The sequence below is a fragment of the Prionailurus viverrinus genome, chromosome D2 (genome assembly GCF_022837055.1).
Source record: "Prionailurus viverrinus isolate Anna chromosome D2, UM_Priviv_1.0, whole genome shotgun sequence".
Classification (NCBI taxonomy): domain Eukaryota; kingdom Metazoa; phylum Chordata; class Mammalia; order Carnivora; family Felidae; genus Prionailurus; species Prionailurus viverrinus.
This window is the reverse complement of record NC_062571.1, coordinates 61,922,821-61,939,942: the sequence shown is the minus strand read 5'-3', so window position 1 is coordinate 61,939,942 and position 17,122 is coordinate 61,922,821. Positions and strand designations below refer to the sequence as shown.

General features: G+C 39.9%; 1 protein-coding gene across 8 annotated transcripts in view; it reads left to right on the top strand.

The window, feature by feature from the left end:
- NT5C2 (5'-nucleotidase, cytosolic II) overlaps nt 1–15,337 on the top strand; it is a 106,833-nt gene extending 91,496 nt beyond the window's left edge. For 7 of the 8 annotated variants that reach the window (XM_047825990.1, XM_047825985.1, XM_047825991.1 and 4 more), the window contains 13 exons: nt 2,900–2,991; nt 3,128–3,185; nt 4,223–4,316; nt 4,932–4,985; nt 7,475–7,558; nt 8,612–8,653; nt 9,750–9,857; nt 10,129–10,195; nt 10,896–11,066; nt 12,369–12,420; nt 12,547–12,607; nt 12,738–12,914; nt 13,934–15,337. In XM_047825990.1, coding sequence (XP_047681946.1) covers nt 2,900–2,991; nt 3,128–3,185; nt 4,223–4,316; nt 4,932–4,985; nt 7,475–7,558; nt 8,612–8,653; nt 9,750–9,857; nt 10,129–10,195; nt 10,896–11,066; nt 12,369–12,420; nt 12,547–12,607; nt 12,738–12,914; nt 13,934–14,170 — 1,297 coding nt within the window. In that variant the 3' untranslated portion in view covers nt 14,171–15,337. Of the gene's footprint in view, nt 1–2,899; nt 2,992–3,127; nt 3,186–3,354; nt 3,494–4,222; nt 4,317–4,931; nt 4,986–7,474; nt 7,559–8,611; nt 8,654–9,749; nt 9,858–10,128; nt 10,196–10,895; nt 11,067–12,368; nt 12,421–12,546; nt 12,608–12,737; nt 12,915–13,933 lie in introns of those variants that run through there. The other variant, XM_047825992.1, reaches the window with a different exon arrangement.
- Nucleotides 15,338–17,122: the final 1,785 nt, after the last annotated feature.

Genomic DNA, 17,122 nt, shown 5'->3' with positions numbered 1-17,122 from the left:
AAGCTATTGAAGCATACTGGTGGATGAGGCTGGCAGGGAGGTTAGGGCTCCATCAGGCATTGCTTTACACACCTTGCCAATGAGTTGGGGCCTCTTTTTTGGACAGGGGCAAAGGCCTTTAAAGTTCTAGGATGATATAATGTTGAGATCACAGATTTATTTCTACGAGTCACAGAAAGTTAGCAGTACAGTAGTCCATAACAGTTTTCCTCCCAGCTCCCAAGTCTAGCATTCCTTCTTCTGGGATACATTATCTGCCCCCAGTTAATATTTATTTTAAATATATGCTAGCTTGATTTGACAATTAAGAGGGCACAAGTAAGCAAAGGGCAGAGAGAGGGGGGAAAGAGAGGGAGGGAGGGAGAGAGAGAGGGAGAGGGAGAGGGAGAGAGAGAGAGAGAGAGAGAGAGAGAGAGAGAGAGAGAGATAAGTGGGGCTCACTCAAAGCAGGGCTAATGTTTTACCTGAAGTGGGGCTCGTGCTCACCCAATGCAGGGTTCATGCTCACTCAGAGTGGGGTTTGAACTCACAAACCATGAGATCATGACCTAAGCTGAAGTCAGATGCTTAACTGACTGAGCCAACCAGGCGCCCAACACTTAACTTAAACAGAATGTAATTGCTAACTCTATTTATATCATTTGGGTTCTTATTGCCTAATAAATAACTGTTAACTATCCTTATGTAAAGGAATTACTTTTTAATGATGGAGAGAATAGGAAAGTATATCTAAGGAGACAGTGGCATTTTACTAAACCCGACTGAGGAAAGCATATCATTACTATTCCCTTCCACCTTAATTTTTAATACAGAAAATCTTAGAAGGCTAGAAAATGAGATATTCTACAAAGTTATTCCTTACTGGGCACTCTTATTTCAGAAGGGTGATTAAGACAGGGAGCTAATGTGATTTTCTTTTCCTAACTAGAATTTATGCCATTGGTAGTTAACAGACCCAAGCAGGAATTTACCAGGTTACAAACGGAGTACAAACTTTAAATTTGATGTCCTTTATTTAGATTAGTTATCTTTATATATTCATTATGAGAACTGTGCAGTTTTTAAATAAATATTTTATTTTTAAGCAATCTCTACACCCATCATGGGGCACGAACTGACAACCCCAAGATCTAGAGTTGCATGCTCTACCATCTGAGCCAGCTAGGTTCCCTGAGGATTGTGCATTTTTATGTTTTAGTTTTTCTCCCTTTTGGTTTCTCTCTACATTTTTTTTTTAAATTAATGCTGTCCCCTTCAACTTCTTGGAGTGTTTCATTTCACTCTCCAAGGTTCTTGGGCATCTCTAACAACTTCTGTCTGTTTTGCTGGCTTTTTTCCTTGTAACCCTAAATGTTCCCCTTGGGTCTATTTCAGTCTTCTGTTTTTCCTCTGCACCGTAAGTGACCTTATCCACTATAACAGTCTTTGTGGCTTCACCTTTTACCTATGTGTAGATGATCCCAGTTCTCTCTTAAGTCTGAATCTCTGTTTTAAGTTTTTGACCTTGTTTCTAATTAATCACCTATAAAAATCTGTTTACTTTCCAAAATAAAACTCCTCTTACACCTACTTGTTATTCAGTTTTCATATTTCTGTAAATGGTACCACCACCCTACCCTCTCAGAGACATCCTTATGTGAGCATCATCTTTGATTCTCATGTCCTCATCTGCCACAGCCAATCAGTCCCCTGGTCTTAATTCATTTTACCTTGGTAGTCTCTCATGATTAATGCTTCCCTTTAATTTCCTGTCCCATCACTCTAGGAGAGACCCTTCCTGCTCTCATCTAGGCTACTGCAATAACCACTTAACTGATTTCCCAGTCTTTTGTGTCAGTTAGTTTTTCTGCGTAATGAAGTACTTGAAAGCCTGTTGGCTTCAAACAACGACTGTTTTATTTAGCTTAAAATTCTGAGAGTCAGCTGGGCAATTCTGGGGTTGCTCAGCTGATCTGGAATGGCCTGACTCACATGTCTGGCAGTTGGCAGCCTGTGGTGGGCGTTCCTCATTTCTGTATGTAGCCTTTATGCTCCAGCAGGTTATCTCTCTCACTCACACAGCAGTCTGAGGTCCAAATGCAGCAAGAGTAAGCACGCCCCAATATGCAGGTATTTTCAGAGTTTCTGCCTGGATCCCTAGTTGCTGCTGTTCAAACGTTTATTTGAGGGTGGAGAGAGAGAGTGAGCCTCTTAGCTGGAGTAACTGCAAAGTCACACATTACAAAGGCATGGAAAGAATTTGTAGCCATTTGTGCCACATATCACATTTCTTTCTCCTTTTTATCCTAAAACTGTTACTAATGGAGTATTATTACAGTTTAGCTCTGATGGTTTTATCCTTTTGTGTAAAGACTGTCAGTGGCACCAAAAACCTGTCGATGGCACTCTGAGTGCCTCTGAGTGAAAGATAGCAGCATGATCTGCCTCAATTCATCCTTCTAGCTTTATTTTCCTCTGCTCCCCTGTCTCTACCCAGTTTGGACTAGTTTTTGAATTGGATCTTCTGAGCCTTTAAGGACCAGCTTCTGTGCCACCTTTTTCATGAATCCCTCCTAGATTTCCCTCTTCTCACACCCACATTCACTTTTTTCTACCCCTTAAGTTGAAATGGTCTCCTCTTCCTCAGTTTTCTCATAGCTCTCTGCACCTTTCTTGTGGCAGTTGTGATTTTTTACTTTGTGATAACTGTGTATGTGACTCGCCTCCCTTAGCCGACTGAGGGCTGTTTAAGGGCTGGAACCCGAGCTTGTTTATCTTCATAGCTACTCACATGTAATATTTAGACCCTGCCTTGCATGTAGCCACCAAAATATTTGAATGAATTTTTGAATGATGAATATTTCTCATGGTTGTAATGTTCATTTTTTGAATGTCAGTTAATTTAAATTTTTTCTTTCAGACCAGAAACTAGAGAGCAGTATCCAAATAAATTTATCCAGCGGGATGACACCGAAAGATTTTACATTCTGAACACACTGTTCAACCTACCAGGTAGACTCATTCTGTGCTTATATATACGGATGCTTTCCCTTCTTTTCATGATCATTTGTCTTTGCTCAAGGGAGATAATGAAATAAGTTTGAATTATTTCATTTATGTTTATGAATATCTGTTCTTCATTTTTCAGAGACCTACCTGTTGGCTTGCCTAGTAGATTTTTTTACTAATTGTCCTAGATATACCAGGTATGTATATAGTGTAATTTTCTTTTTCCAATTGATTTTTTTAAATTAATGTACAGGGTTTTAGAGAACTGGCCATTGTAGGTCTTTTCTGCTTTTCTGAAGTGAATTTAGTGCTAGTGAGAGATGCCACATTGCCAGCCTGAGAGATGGGACAGCACCAGCAGCTCCATGCAGGCTCTCACCTCCCACACGGCCCCCTCTCCTTGCCAGTGTGCTGCAGCCATGTTTGGAAGGGACCACTTCTGATTGGCTTCTCCTGGGAATGAAGACGGCCAGCAGAGGTGCTAATTGTGACAACTGAGTGGGAGGTTTGTGTGATGATTATCTGTCCAAGCAGAATTACACTAAAACCCCCCAACTCATTTCACAGCAGCTACCCGGGAGCCATTCAGCGATGACAGTTTAGTTTCATTCCCAGGCCCAGCAAGATTTGATTGAGGAGTAAATATGGTTTATGCTCCTCAAAGTAAAATTTTGTTTAAGTCTTGAACAAGGTATCCTATCCTTTTTAGGGCAAATTGCATAACCACTGCCGAAAGCTCAGCCGTATGTGTCAGAGTTGGCTAACTTATCCTGTCTAGGCCTTATCCGCTTCAAGGCACTAAATCTGGTGGGGCACCAAGTCACTAAGCTAAATAGAAAAAAGGCAATACCTTTGTACCTAGAGAAAACATCAGAAGAGTCAGGATGAAGAGCACCTAAATGACCAATTTTAAGTTTTAAATGTTTCTTTGATGGGAACCTGTTTCTTAAAAGTGATGAGTAAAAGAACATGATATTTTTGGAACTGACCTTTTAGGTTTCATTCAATATATTGTTCTATCACTTTGTATTTGTTCACAATTATTGTATTCCATTGAACACTGTAGTCCTTTCTGGTTGTCAAAATGGATTTTCGTTAGGGAGTAATTATTTTCCTAATTAGCCTAGTCTTTCCATGTGATCATGGAATCCTTGGGTCCCCTGGGCAATGTTTGATATTCATTTTACTTACCCTCTTTTGGATTCCCTGTCATGTTTTTTTCATCTTTGTATAGCTGTGAAACAGGATTTAAAGATGGGGACCTCTTCATGTCTTACCGGAGTATGTTCCAGGATGTAAGAGATGCTGTTGACTGGGTTCATTACAAGGTATCTGGGAGCTGCTGCGTCACCTGTTCACTCTGTGGCTTGTGTCTTGTGGTCTGACATTAACTTTCCAAGTGCAAATAGAGCAGAATTTTTCTTCCATTAAAAAAAAAAAAAAAGGATTTGCCCCCTAGTGACAGCTCTCTAGAATACTTTTCTTCTTGTCTTTGTCCTACTTTCGGAAGTTATGCTGATCTTTCCTCCCGTGATCCTGCTTGGCTTCCAGCTCTTACTTCAGTTTTCATTTCCCAAACTTAGAAGAGATTTTAGTATTAAGATTATACTTCCCCCTACCTTTGAGGATGATTATTGTTTGTTTTTTTCCAAATACCTCCTGTTTGACTAATACATTAACTAATTAAAATTATACTTACTATAAATTATACTGAATAAAATATGAAATACCTTTTGATTTCTTGTTTAAAATAAACATAGTTTTATATTTTAAATACCTTTTGGAGGCAGAGTTGCAGCAAATCACATCTGCTTTATCATGGCCATTTCTAGTTTATGTACTTTTCCATTTTGGTAAATACTTAAAAAATGCATTTGGGTTGATAGTAGTATAAACTGTTAAAAACTGATTTTGTTCTTATTTTCCTTTTTTTCTTCCTGTAGGGCTCCCTTAAGGAAAAGACAGTTGAAAATCTTGAGAAGTATGTAGTCAAAGATGTAAGTAATAAAGGGGAAAATAGATCTGCAAATCAGGGAAATCAATAACAAACCTATTTATAATGAAATGGATAAAGGAAGATACTAATTTGTCTTGATATAATATATGTCAAGTACAATCACCAGGAATTTTCAGCCAGAACATAGGTCTTAGTATAGTTTTCCCTGTTTGTTCCTTGGCAAGAAGATCCAGTATATCATTTGTCTTTTTAGCTCTAATGATAATAGCAGCTAGAGTAGTTACTGTGTGTACATCACTGTACTAAGTGATTACATGCCCTTTAATCTTCCATATAACCCTGAGTGAGGTATTGTTACCTCTGCTTTGTAGATAAGCTGAAGGGGGCTCCTGGGTGGCTTAGTTGGTTAAGCGTCTAATTCTTGATTTCAGTTCAGGTCATTATCTCATGGTCGTGAGATCAAGCCCCGCGTTGGGCTTTGTGCTGAGTGTGGATCCTGCTTAAGAATTCTCTCCCTCTGGGGTGCCTTGGTGGCTCAGTTGGTTAAGCATCTGACTCCTGATTTTGGCTCAGGTCATGATCTTGCGGTTAATGAGATTGAGCTCCACATTGGGCTCTGTGGTGATAGCATGGAGCCTGCTTGGGATTCTCTCTCCCCCTCTCTCTGCCTCTCCCCTGCTTATACTTGCACTCTTTCTCTCTCTCAAAAACAAAAAAAAAAAATTTTTTTTAAAACCTGAGGAACACAAGTTATATATAATTTGTCCAAGTTTATACAGTAAATTTTTTAAATCTGTAGTTTATGGAATTGTGCCAATGTTAATTTCTTAGTTTTGATCATTGTACTATGTGTAAGTAAGATCTTTAATATTAAGGGAAGCTAGATGAAGAATATGGGGAAAAAAATCAGGCTAGTTTAATTAACATATAGTGTTGTATTGGTTTTAGGAGTAGAATTTAGTGATTCATCACTTAACATACAACATCCAGTGCTCATCGCAACAACTGCCCTCCTTAATGCCCCTTCCCTCCACCCCCAGCAACCCTCAGTTTTCTATATTTAAGAGTCTCTTATGGTTTGCCTCCCTCTCTGTTTTTATCCTATTTTTCCTTCCTTTCCCCATGTCTGTCTGTTTTGTTTCTTAAATTCCACATGAGTGAAATCATATGATATTTGTCTTTCTCTGACTTACTTTGCTTAGCATGATACACTCTAGTTCCATCCATGTTATTGCAAATATTTGGGAAGATTTCATTCTTTTTGATTGCCAAGTAATATTCCATTGTGTGTGTGTGTGTGTGTGTGTGTGTGTGTGTGTGTGTACACGTATGTACACACAAATCAATCACATTTTCTTTATCCATTCATCAGTGGACATTTGGGCCTTTTCCATAATTTGGCTATTGTCGATAGTGCTGCTATGAACATTGGGGTGCATGTGCCCCTTTGAATTAGCATTTTTGTATCCCTTGGATAGTAGTGCAATTGCTGGATCATAGGGTAGTTCTATTTTTAACTTTTTGAGAGACCTTTGTGCTGTTTCCCAGAGTGACTGTACCAATTTGCATTCCAACCAGTGGTGCAAAAATTTGGAATTACTTTAATGTAAGAAGGAAACACAGCTCCAAGATGAGATACTTCCTTTTCTCACAGAGTATGAGTAGTGGAATGCAGTATTTTTTTCAAAGTACTTTGATACAGATTTCTTAGTGTTTTCAGTCTTTGTACTTCCTTTTTCCCCTCCACTCCTAATTCCACTCTTCTTTCAAGAGAGAACACTGAGGGGTTCACAAGAGGTCCAGGAGAATTTGAGTGAAGGAACCTATTTAGTGTGAGAGAAGGAAAAGCTGCTTTTCTTTCCAGTCTCATCAGGAGTTAGAATTTCCTCATGTGTCTGCAGATGGGTCTGAGCATTTCTAGGTTCCATCCTGCACATGGCATTTCATTCTACAAGGTATACAAGAGAAAAGCCTACACAGGGAAGCCATATCTTATGCTCTCCTTGTATTTTGCTGGTGATGTTTAAAATCAGCTTCTCCTCACCTTTAATATACCTCATTCATATACTTTAAGAGATTACAAGGTAATTTAAACTCCCTCCTGAGGCAAACATGAGGAAGGTAGAGATGGTTTTATTTTTCAATTTAATTTAATTTTATTATTATTTTTTGTAATCTCTACACCCAGTGTGGGGCTCAAACTCACAACCCTGAGATCAAGAGTTGCATGCTCTTCCAACTGAGCCAGCCAGGTGCCCCAAGGTGTTTTTAATAAGCATATTTAATAATATATCTAATAAGCATATCATCTGTATGTGTCATTTTATATATACACCTATATGTTATATACACCATGTATACTGCTAGCTTAATACTTCACGCATAGTGATAATATGGTCTTTTAAATGTAAAACTCTGAAATCAACCAACCCTCAAAGCGCATCCCCTATGCTTACTCAGGTAGACAAAAGTTGAAGTGACTGTGTATTTGTGGTTTAGTGTTTCACTCATCATCATATTACATTTCAGGGAAAACTGCCTTTGCTTCTGAGTCGAATGAAGGAAGTAGGGAAAGTGTTTCTTGCCACCAACAGTGACTATAAATACACAGATGTAAGTGCCTAATGTTCATACTTGTTTATTTACACAGAGGAGTTACTTTGGCCTAAGGAACTGGGAATGAAGATCATGAGGACACTCATTAAGTGAGGATATTTTTTTGCCATATCATTTTGAGAGCAGAGTGGAAAAAGAATATATGGCTTAAGGGCCACATTGGAGTGGTTCTCAAATTTTTCTAAATATTTCTTTTGACTTTTCCCTGATTACAGTTGGTTACTTGAAGGTTTTAATTTGGAGGTTGTTTAAAACCTTTGTGCTGATTTTAAAAAGGCTTCTGTGTCTCTTTGGTGCATCATTTATATCAACTTGAGAAGTCACACATTTATTTACTGCATATGTGTAAATGCCCTCCCTGCTGCTGGGAGCCAGATAGCAGAAGATGGTGCAAAGATGTTTGGACTCTTCGCCATCAAAATTTACTACCTTTTAACTTAGACATTTCTTTGCCGGGACTAAAGCATGTTGAAAAGCGAGGTTAACTCCTTAGCCTCATCTTATTTTTGCTAAGACAGTTACAGGCTTATAGTACTAGCAAGAAGCCCAATGCTCTGCAATTCTCTTCATGCAAAATCTTGATTTAGAAATCTGGTGATTTGTTGGAGTTAGCAGTCTTACAAAGCCAACAAATCTAATGGTTCATTGGCTTGGTTAGTCTAGAAACAATAAATAGTAAGGAGGCCAACGTATATTATTTCCATGTGAGTCATTAGTTTTGTCGATGCCCTGACCTCAGATACCAATTCCAAATATGTATTCCAGTCCGTTAAGAGGATTTGGTAGGGATATATGGATGAAGTGTACAAAATGACATCCTAGAAGCCTATGTCCTACTGAGAATGTCAGCTGTAGTTTGTTATGTTTAAGCATTAATTTCTGGCTTCAGCTGCCATGATTTCATAAACTTAGGGGAAAAAAGAATGTGATAAATCCTGTATTGAAAAAGACACGTCATATGAAAAGGTTGGGTTTGAAGTTTTTTTTAGGTGCCGCATATTGTTTGCAAAAGTAGTATATGGACCTGATGTTGGATTTTTTTTTTTCCAGAAAATTATGACTTACCTGTTCGATTTCCCACATGGCCCCAAGGTACTATATGTAACTTAACAGACCATTGCTTTTAGTAATAATGAATGCATTTAGTGATCCTGGAATATTGAGAGTCAGGAATTGTCAGAACTCCTCTAGAAATCTTCATTAACCTTAGAAGCAATGCAGGAGCTAGTGTAGTTTAACATTGCTAGAGATTTGAAAACATAGTAGATAGAAATAAAGGGGAGATATTTGTGTTATTTAGTAGGATGGGATCAGAATAATTATGGCCAAGAAGTTCTGTGTGGAGTTACTAAGTTTGTATGGCAAAGTAAGGAATTTTCACATTGAGGAAGATAGATGATTAAAAGAAACAGAAGATATGTATATTCTTGGCAACTTCTAGATACTACTCTTAGTTATTGCTGAGTTTTGTTCAAGAACAGTTAACCTTGATATTTAGCAGAGAAGTCTTCATTCCCACAGTGTGGCTCATTGCAGGAATACTCATTGCAGCCTAGTCACATCCTTGTGGGACTTAGTCCTTCTTTGGTTAAATATCAGTAAATCTCTGTTTTGAAAAGGTCACCCAAAAGCACAGCTTGACCTTACAAGTTTAATACCCTGGTCCCACTTCAGGATAGAAAGCATGTTAATGGGCATAACTTCTCTATTAGTGCCGTGACGAGCCTCCAGTATGAGCCAAAGGCTAATGTGTACCTAGAGCCATTATTCTGAGAACATAACCAATAAAATTTGCTAGTAACAGTTCCATGTTAGTTTGTATACTAAAGTTCTGATGCTAATCTGCCTCTTTCTTAAACTGTCTTCTTGAATATCAGTTTGCATCTTTCCTTCACAACCCTTTGAGCCTTTTTTGCCTATTTCAGAGTGTGAGGACACTTTCCTTCATATGTTAAATTGCTGTGAAATGTTAGTAGAGGAAATGATTTAAAATGTGTTAATTTATATTTTCACCTTGCCTGCTTCCAAAAGAATATGGCCGCTAACACACTGTGTTTTTAATACAATAGTGGGATCTTCTGTGTATACTTAATATGTCTACATTCCTTACATTTGAGTGAGATTAAATATTAGTGCCTCAAGGGTTAGGAGTGATGTTTTGGCTTTTGCTGTTTCTCAACCTCATCAGCCTGGGAGCTCCCATCGACCATGGCAGTCCTACTTTGACCTGATCTTGGTGGATGCACGGAAGCCACTCTTTTTTGGAGAAGGCACAGTACTGCGTCAGGTGGACACAGTAAGTCAAGAGGATGATCTGTCTGCTGGCACATTGTCCTTTGTATTTCTCCTTTTCCCACTCTTATTCTTCCTAAGGAAACAGGTATTTTTAATTTATTATCCATATCTTTCTTTTGAATTTCAGAGTTTTAATCTTAATTGAGATAGCCCAATAATTTCAAAAGAATATAATTCAAAAGTGCCAATCATTTAGATGCCTATCCGGATTGCATTTTGGGTGGAGATTGTGATAGAACAGTAAATTATTAGAAAGTCTTCTCTTCTCACAGAAAACTGGCAAGCTGAAAATTGGTACCTACACAGGCCCCTTACAACATGGCATCGTCTACTCAGGAGGTGAGTCACAGATTTCCCTTTATTTAGTTTAAGTCTTTGTTCAGATTTCATCGTGAAAGCTTTGGTGTCCTCCTGGCAGAGTGCCAGTTATACTTTAGTATTCTGAAGATACTGTCTCCTGAAGGTAACTGCTTTAGTCACCTGCTAATGCAGTAGGAGTCAGGGAGAACAGGTTTGAGAAGTTGTTAGTATGTCCTAACGAATCTTTGATTTTCACTAAAAGGATCAGTGTTTCCTCATCCTTTTACGTATTTGAGACTTTTCTCAGTGTCCTGGAATGATTTGAGGTGGTTCTCAAAGGGGTCCTCTAGGAGCCCCTGTGGACACTGATGCATATTTCGTTGCAGTGAGAAATTGTTGAACAAAACAAAATTAATGTCAGATCTTCTGTGATGAGAAATGGCTGTGCTTTGGGAGAATTATATTTACTAAAGCTGAGACATGTAGTTTTGTTGCTCTTGGGTTTGGTTATCAAGAGCTCTGGTTAGCACAGTGGAGCTGAAGGCCTTGCGTTAGAGGCAATAAAAGGAATGATGAAAGAAAAACAATGGTGGGTCTTTAAGGTGAGCCCTTTTTCTAGTCTGTTCCTTGCATAAGAATAAAATTAATCAGTACAGTATCTAATGGTTATGGTACTTAGGATTCTCGTTTTTAATATGGAGACATTTTTGTTTTCCCATTGTTCATTCCCTTGTTTCAGGTTCATCTGATACAGTCTGTGATCTCTTGGGAGCTAAGGGCAAGGACATTTTGTATATCGGAGATCACATTTTTGGGGACATTTTAAAATCAAAGAAACGACAAGGGTGGCGAACTTTCTTGGTGATTCCTGAACTTGCACAGGAGCTGCACGTCTGGACTGATAAGAGCTGTAAGGAGCCATTACTCCTATTTTATATCCAGCTGTATGAATCAGTCCTCTTGGATGAACTCATTACTTCATATGTGGGTAGAAAGGGAGGGGAGGCAGAGGTAGTCAAAGATACTTCCCTCCAGCCAGATATTTTACAGAACTCCAGAATTTGAGGAAATAGGAGAGGTTCGGGTGTTGAGCCTTTCTCTTGCATTCTTTCAGGGTTAAGGACAGAATATTGCTATCCTGAATTCTATTACTATAGCAACTAAACTGTGAATTCCACTTCCTTTTGTAGTCCCATATTTTCCAACCACACATACTAGTTCCCTGTCTCTCTGCCACCAGCCTCTGTGATGTTGGGGGCATTGATGACTTTGAGTGGTAATTACATCCTTTTTTTTCCCTGCTCTTCTGAGAAGTAGAGAATGAGGCCAAATTGTATCCTCTGGACTGTACATGGAATTGAGCTGTAGGTCTAGTTATGTAAACCCGTTTGACCCGTAAATTCTCCAGCCAGTCCTAGCTAGCATCACCCACAGTGTGGGGAGAGGTACTGCGTCAGGTAGTTACCCCAGCTCTACTACCTAATACCTTCATGCCCTTAGTCAAGTTACTGTGGGTTAGTTTCCTCAAATATGAAAATGAGGATAATACCTACTTTATAAAGTTGAGACTTAACTGGAATAATGTGTATATAAAGATACAAGTAACAACCTTTCTCAATCTAGGCTCCTCATCTGATCCACAGAACAGAGAAATTGATTAGGTGACTCTGGGTAGGTAAAGAAAATTTGTTAAAACAGTATATACATTAGGGCTTCTCTCTGGGGAACCCAGGTTGAGAAAGGCCAGAACCCCAACAAAACAGGCAACAGCTGCTGGCTGTTGCTTGTCCTTGGTGGGATTTTCTGGCTGGTCCTTCATGCCCGTTTTCAACTTTCTACCTCTGAAATTCTGTTAGTCTAGTTGATTTGGCTCTGTTTCCTGGATTTGTGACTCTGGACACGTCCCCTAATCCTCATTCTTTGATCTGAAAATGGAACTGTTAACACTTGTTTTGCTGCAACACACCTCCGATGGGATACAGATTAGCACTTAGCATCCAATGGGAAAGAAGAGTTGTAGCTAGCTGTGTTGAAGTAGAAGAAGGAATCGTGGCTTTCACTTGCTGCCAGATCCCGAGCAGGAGAATAAAGTTATTTTGTACACTCACCATAGCTTTACCTTTCAGTCATAGCTGCAGCCTGTTAGTTTCAGGAAGAGTTAAAACCTGAATGCTTTTTGTTGAAAACATTTTTCTTTTCCTCCAAACTTTAGCACTTTTCGAAGAGCTTCAGAGCTTGGATATTTTCTTGGCTGAACTCTACAAGTAAGTTTCCAGATTCTAAAGATAAACATTTCTTCCCTAAAACCATCTACCTCTTTGAGAATCAGCTAGGTCTAAGAGACCTCTTCCCCAGAGATTTTCAGTGGAGTTTTCTTTTTTCGCCTCCAGGCACCTTGATAGCAGCAGCAATGAGCGCCCTGACATTAGTTCCATCCAGAGACGTATTAAGGTATCCAAATGGGATTTGGGAGAGATCTTGGAAAATAAAGTTGTGATTTTTGTCTTTATCCTGTGATACAAGGATAGGCACATAGCCAGCACCCAACAGCTACTAGAATTCAGTCTCTTGTCTGTTGCAGAAAGTAACACATGACATGGACATGTGCTATGGGATGATGGGGAGCCTGTTCCGCAGCGGCTCCCGACAGACCCTCTTCGCCAGCCAGGTGATGCGGTACGCTGACCTCTATGCAGCCTCCTTCATCAATCTGCTCTATTACCCCTTCAGCTACCTCTTCAGAGCTGCCCACGTCTTGGTGAGTTGACACAGTCTTAGGCTGCTCTTTACAATAAAGATAGACACTTAGGGCTGAGAGCTGCAGCCAGCTTCGTGGGATGGCACAGGAGAGTTTGGGTCTTTTTTTTTTTTTTTAATGTTTATTTTGAGAGCTGGGGAGGGGCAGAGAGAGAGGGAGAGACAGAATCCCAAGCACTGTCCATGCTGTCAGCACAGAGCACAACACGGGGCTCAATCCTTTGGATGGTGAGATCATGTCCTGAGCCAAAATCAAGAGTTGGCCATTTAACCATCTGGGCCACCCAGGCATTTTTTCCTAATTTGCATTTTTTTCCTAATGTGCAAAAGCCCATAACCAAGTTCCATGCTTGCACCAAAAAGGATCTTTGAGAAGGTATAGGTAATGGCATAGGGTATAAGTGTACTCTGAAATTTGTCATGTTAAAAGTTGAGTAGTGAAGACTTTCCTCTTTTGTGAGCACTGCAGTTTTTATAGTGCTGTATTTAGATACTGATCTATAACAGGACTGTTTTTTTGCTGTGAAATAGGAATCTTTCTCCCCCCATCTTTTCCAGTTTCGGGCTCTAATAATTGAGATCTGGGCTGTTTCAGGGGCGCCTGGGTGGCGCAGTCGGTTAAGCGCCCGACTTCAGCCAGGTCACGATCTCACGGTCCGTGAGTTCGAGCCCCGCGTCAGGCTCTGGGCGGATGGCTCGAAGCCTAGAGCCTGTTTCCGATTCTGTGTCTCCCTCTCTCTCTGCCCCTCCCCCGTTCATGCTCTGTCTCTCTCTGTCCCAAAAATAAATAAAAACGTTGAAAAAAAAAATAAAAAAAAAAATAATTGAGATCTGGGCTGTTTTAAGAGTTGAGGATGAGAGGAAGGTAGTTCCCGGAAGATGCTGAAGTATCTAATTTGGCTTGGCCTTTGATCCATTATAGACCTGTCTCTGCACAACCACCTAACCGAGGGAGATGGGGTTAGGATTTGGGAAACTGTTTCACTCCACCTGCTTTCTGACCTTCTGACTTTGTTCTAGATGCCTCATGAATCAACGGTGGAACATACACATGTAGATATTAATGAGATGGAGTCCCCTCTTGCTACCCGGAACCGCACATCAGTTGATTTCAAAGATACTGATTACAAGCGGCACCAGTTGACCCGGTCGATTAGTGAAATTAAACCCCCCAACCTCTTCCCACTGGCCCCCCAGGAAATTACACACTGCCATGATGAAGATGATGATGAAGAGGAGGAAGAAGAGGAAGAATAAGGAGGAAAACCAAAACTGAGCATCCATTAAACACGTTTTGGCAGGACTTCCAGGAGCAAAGGATATCCCTGTTTGCGTTCTAGTGGTGGGTGGGGGAGCTCCATCAAAGGTACATGTGCGAAGTTTCTGAAGACCTTAAAATATTCTAATCATAGATACTTTTTAGTAGTTTTGTTTGCACTCTGCAGATGGTTCACAATTGTAATGGAGTCTGTATTGGAAGAAAGCAAGGGTAAAGCCGGGCCGAACTGCATGCAGAAGGCTCCATTGTGGCTTGTGACACCATTTCCTTGTCTGGTTTCATCCTCAGTATATATTGGATATACCAGGGCTAGTGAAGAGTATCTGAGTGGAACGAAGAGGTGATCTGAAAATGATATGTTACAAATTGTGCTCTTATTCCAAAGTCCATCCTGAAATTTTCAGTGCATTACATAGTATTGTATGTCAGTGGAGAAATATATTGTTTCCATTACCAAATGCGGTCTTCTGTTAAGGTCAAGGTTCCGTTTACAAGCTTTGAAGTGTCCTCAGTGCCTGGGGGCAGACTGCAGGCTTCAGTGGTCTTGCACAAGTGTTTGGTTTGCTATAGGGCTTGCCTGGAATGTACTGCAGTGATTCTGTCTTGAGGTAAAAGTCTTCATCTAATCTTACATTTTTTTGATAGTAGAAATGCTTGTTATCCAAAAGCGGTCTTTTTCTCATCTGGAGTGAATCTAGAGAAAGAATTCAGCTGAAAGAGGACAAAGGAGCAAGCCCCGTGAAAGAGCATAACTGAGTAAAGTCATTAGCGTGGGCCAGTGTGGCTCGTGCCGCCCAGACTTCCGGCCTTCCCTGTCCTCTAGAGTGGACTGTATTCCACAGTCAAGCATGAGAGGATGGGAAGAGGGTTCTATCAGTCAGAACCTTACTAAAGCAGAGGGCACAATCATGTGAATAAATGCACTTCAGAATCCCAAGAGAAATCACTTGTTATTTTGAACAAGAAGGGATTGTTACTGTGTCCTAGAGGGTACCGGGCTGCCTTGCCGTCGGCAGAGTGGCTATAGCAGTTTGAATAGTGCAGACTTTCCCTTTAACCTTTATATATTCCTTCCATTCTTCCTGGTGAACACAGAAGGTAGATTAGTTGCTCTAGAATTCAATAAAGTATATTTCTAATACTGACTTTGACCCCTTCCTGTAGCACAACTTTAATAACCGTTGGTCTTTAGGTGGGTGTAGGTTTGGCTAGTGCCATCAATTTGACATTCTTCTACAGGAAGGTATAGTATAGCATGATTGATGGCTAAATTTATAGCACTTAAATAGTCCTCAAAACTTTTTCATGTCAAGTTTTTTAGTACAGGACTATGAGGTGAGGCTTTCTAAAAATTATTTGATAGGCAGGGAACACAGTTCAGTAATAACATAGCCAAGACCATGTTATATCACCACTTTCAGGATACATGGTCTATATATGAAGTCATGCCAAGAAACTTTCTAACTGGTATCTACTAGGAATATACGCTACTTTAACAGTGATTGGGTTACAAATGCTGTTGCAAATAGCAGTTAAATGCTGTCCCCATTTAAAATTTTAGAGTGTGTTTGTGGTCACCCCAGCTATTACTCTCATTCAAGTGGAGCTAGTGCCCAGTTTGGCACAGTCTTATATTTGCTCAAAGCCAAATAATATTTAAGTGGCTACAGCTGCAGAGCTAACTTATAATGGTACATTTACATATTTTCCCTTTTAAAGCAAGGACCATTATGATCACTTTGCTTTCATTTACCACACTTTTGGTATTGTGTTATTCACATAAGATCTTACCTGTGTAAGAGTTTCTAAAAGTCAGATATCTGACAGTGGGTCCAAAGATCAAAAAGGAAGAAACACAATTGGAGGAAGAATTCCACTGCTGATCAGAGCTTTCTTCAAGGACCAGCAAAACCTATCTTGAAGAGCCAGGATTCCATAAGCATAGAAGACGCAGAACAGAGTGTTTAGGTGGTCCATGGGCAGACACTCAGAGTAGATAGAATTGAGCTTGCTAAAACATGAATGTGAGTTTCGCTGTTGCCAATAGTTAAGGAGGCTGAACTTCATGTTTTTGTTGTTTTTTAAACCTGAGGCGTGTTACACGGTGAGAACACAGTTCTCCCAACTCTTCAAAATCTCTTCCCTGGGTATTTCACAAGCACCAGACACCCTTTATTGGGTGCTAGACTGAACTTTCAATCTTGGGGCATGTACAAGGTTGACAGAGCCCCTGGCACACCCAGCAGCTAGGTGCGGGTACAGCAGACCCCAGCCCTGCTGGGTTCCCTTTTAAGAGGACTTGCCCCCTACATTCATCTCTATGGTGTTTCAACCTTAGATTTTCTCCTCCCATAAGCATAGTTCTGCTGAGACCTAAAATAAGAAAGCAAGCCCTTCAAGCCACCCTTCCCAAGTTATGATTGGAGCTACAAATCCTTAGTCCCGTTACTGTTTTTAAGCAACTACTTTAAAAAGCCACTTGCAGTGACATGTCAGACTTAAAAGTACTTTGTTCATGTTTAGATACTTCTAAGTCAGATTTATTTATTTAAGAAATATTTTGTCAACAACTTTAAAGCCCTGCAATTTTTCCAAGGCTGACAGAGCATTTAAAAATACTCTTACTCACCACAAATAGCCTGAGACAAACAAGTGCATATCTAAGTCTGCATTAAGGGTGGGAGTTTTGTACACATTCCGTGTGATGGAAACTATTTAACCTTTCCTTGATGGTGGGAAAAACGGTAACTGTGGCCCAGCTATCGCCATATAGTCCATGGCCCAATTCCTCGCTTGGTTTTGAAGCTTATACCTCAATATTTAGGTTTCTCATGACTTTTTTTTTTTTTTTTTTGGTGACTAGAGCATAGGGCACTTAAAATCTTTCCTCAAATGGAACATTTCAAATGATACGCAACTTGGAAAGGACC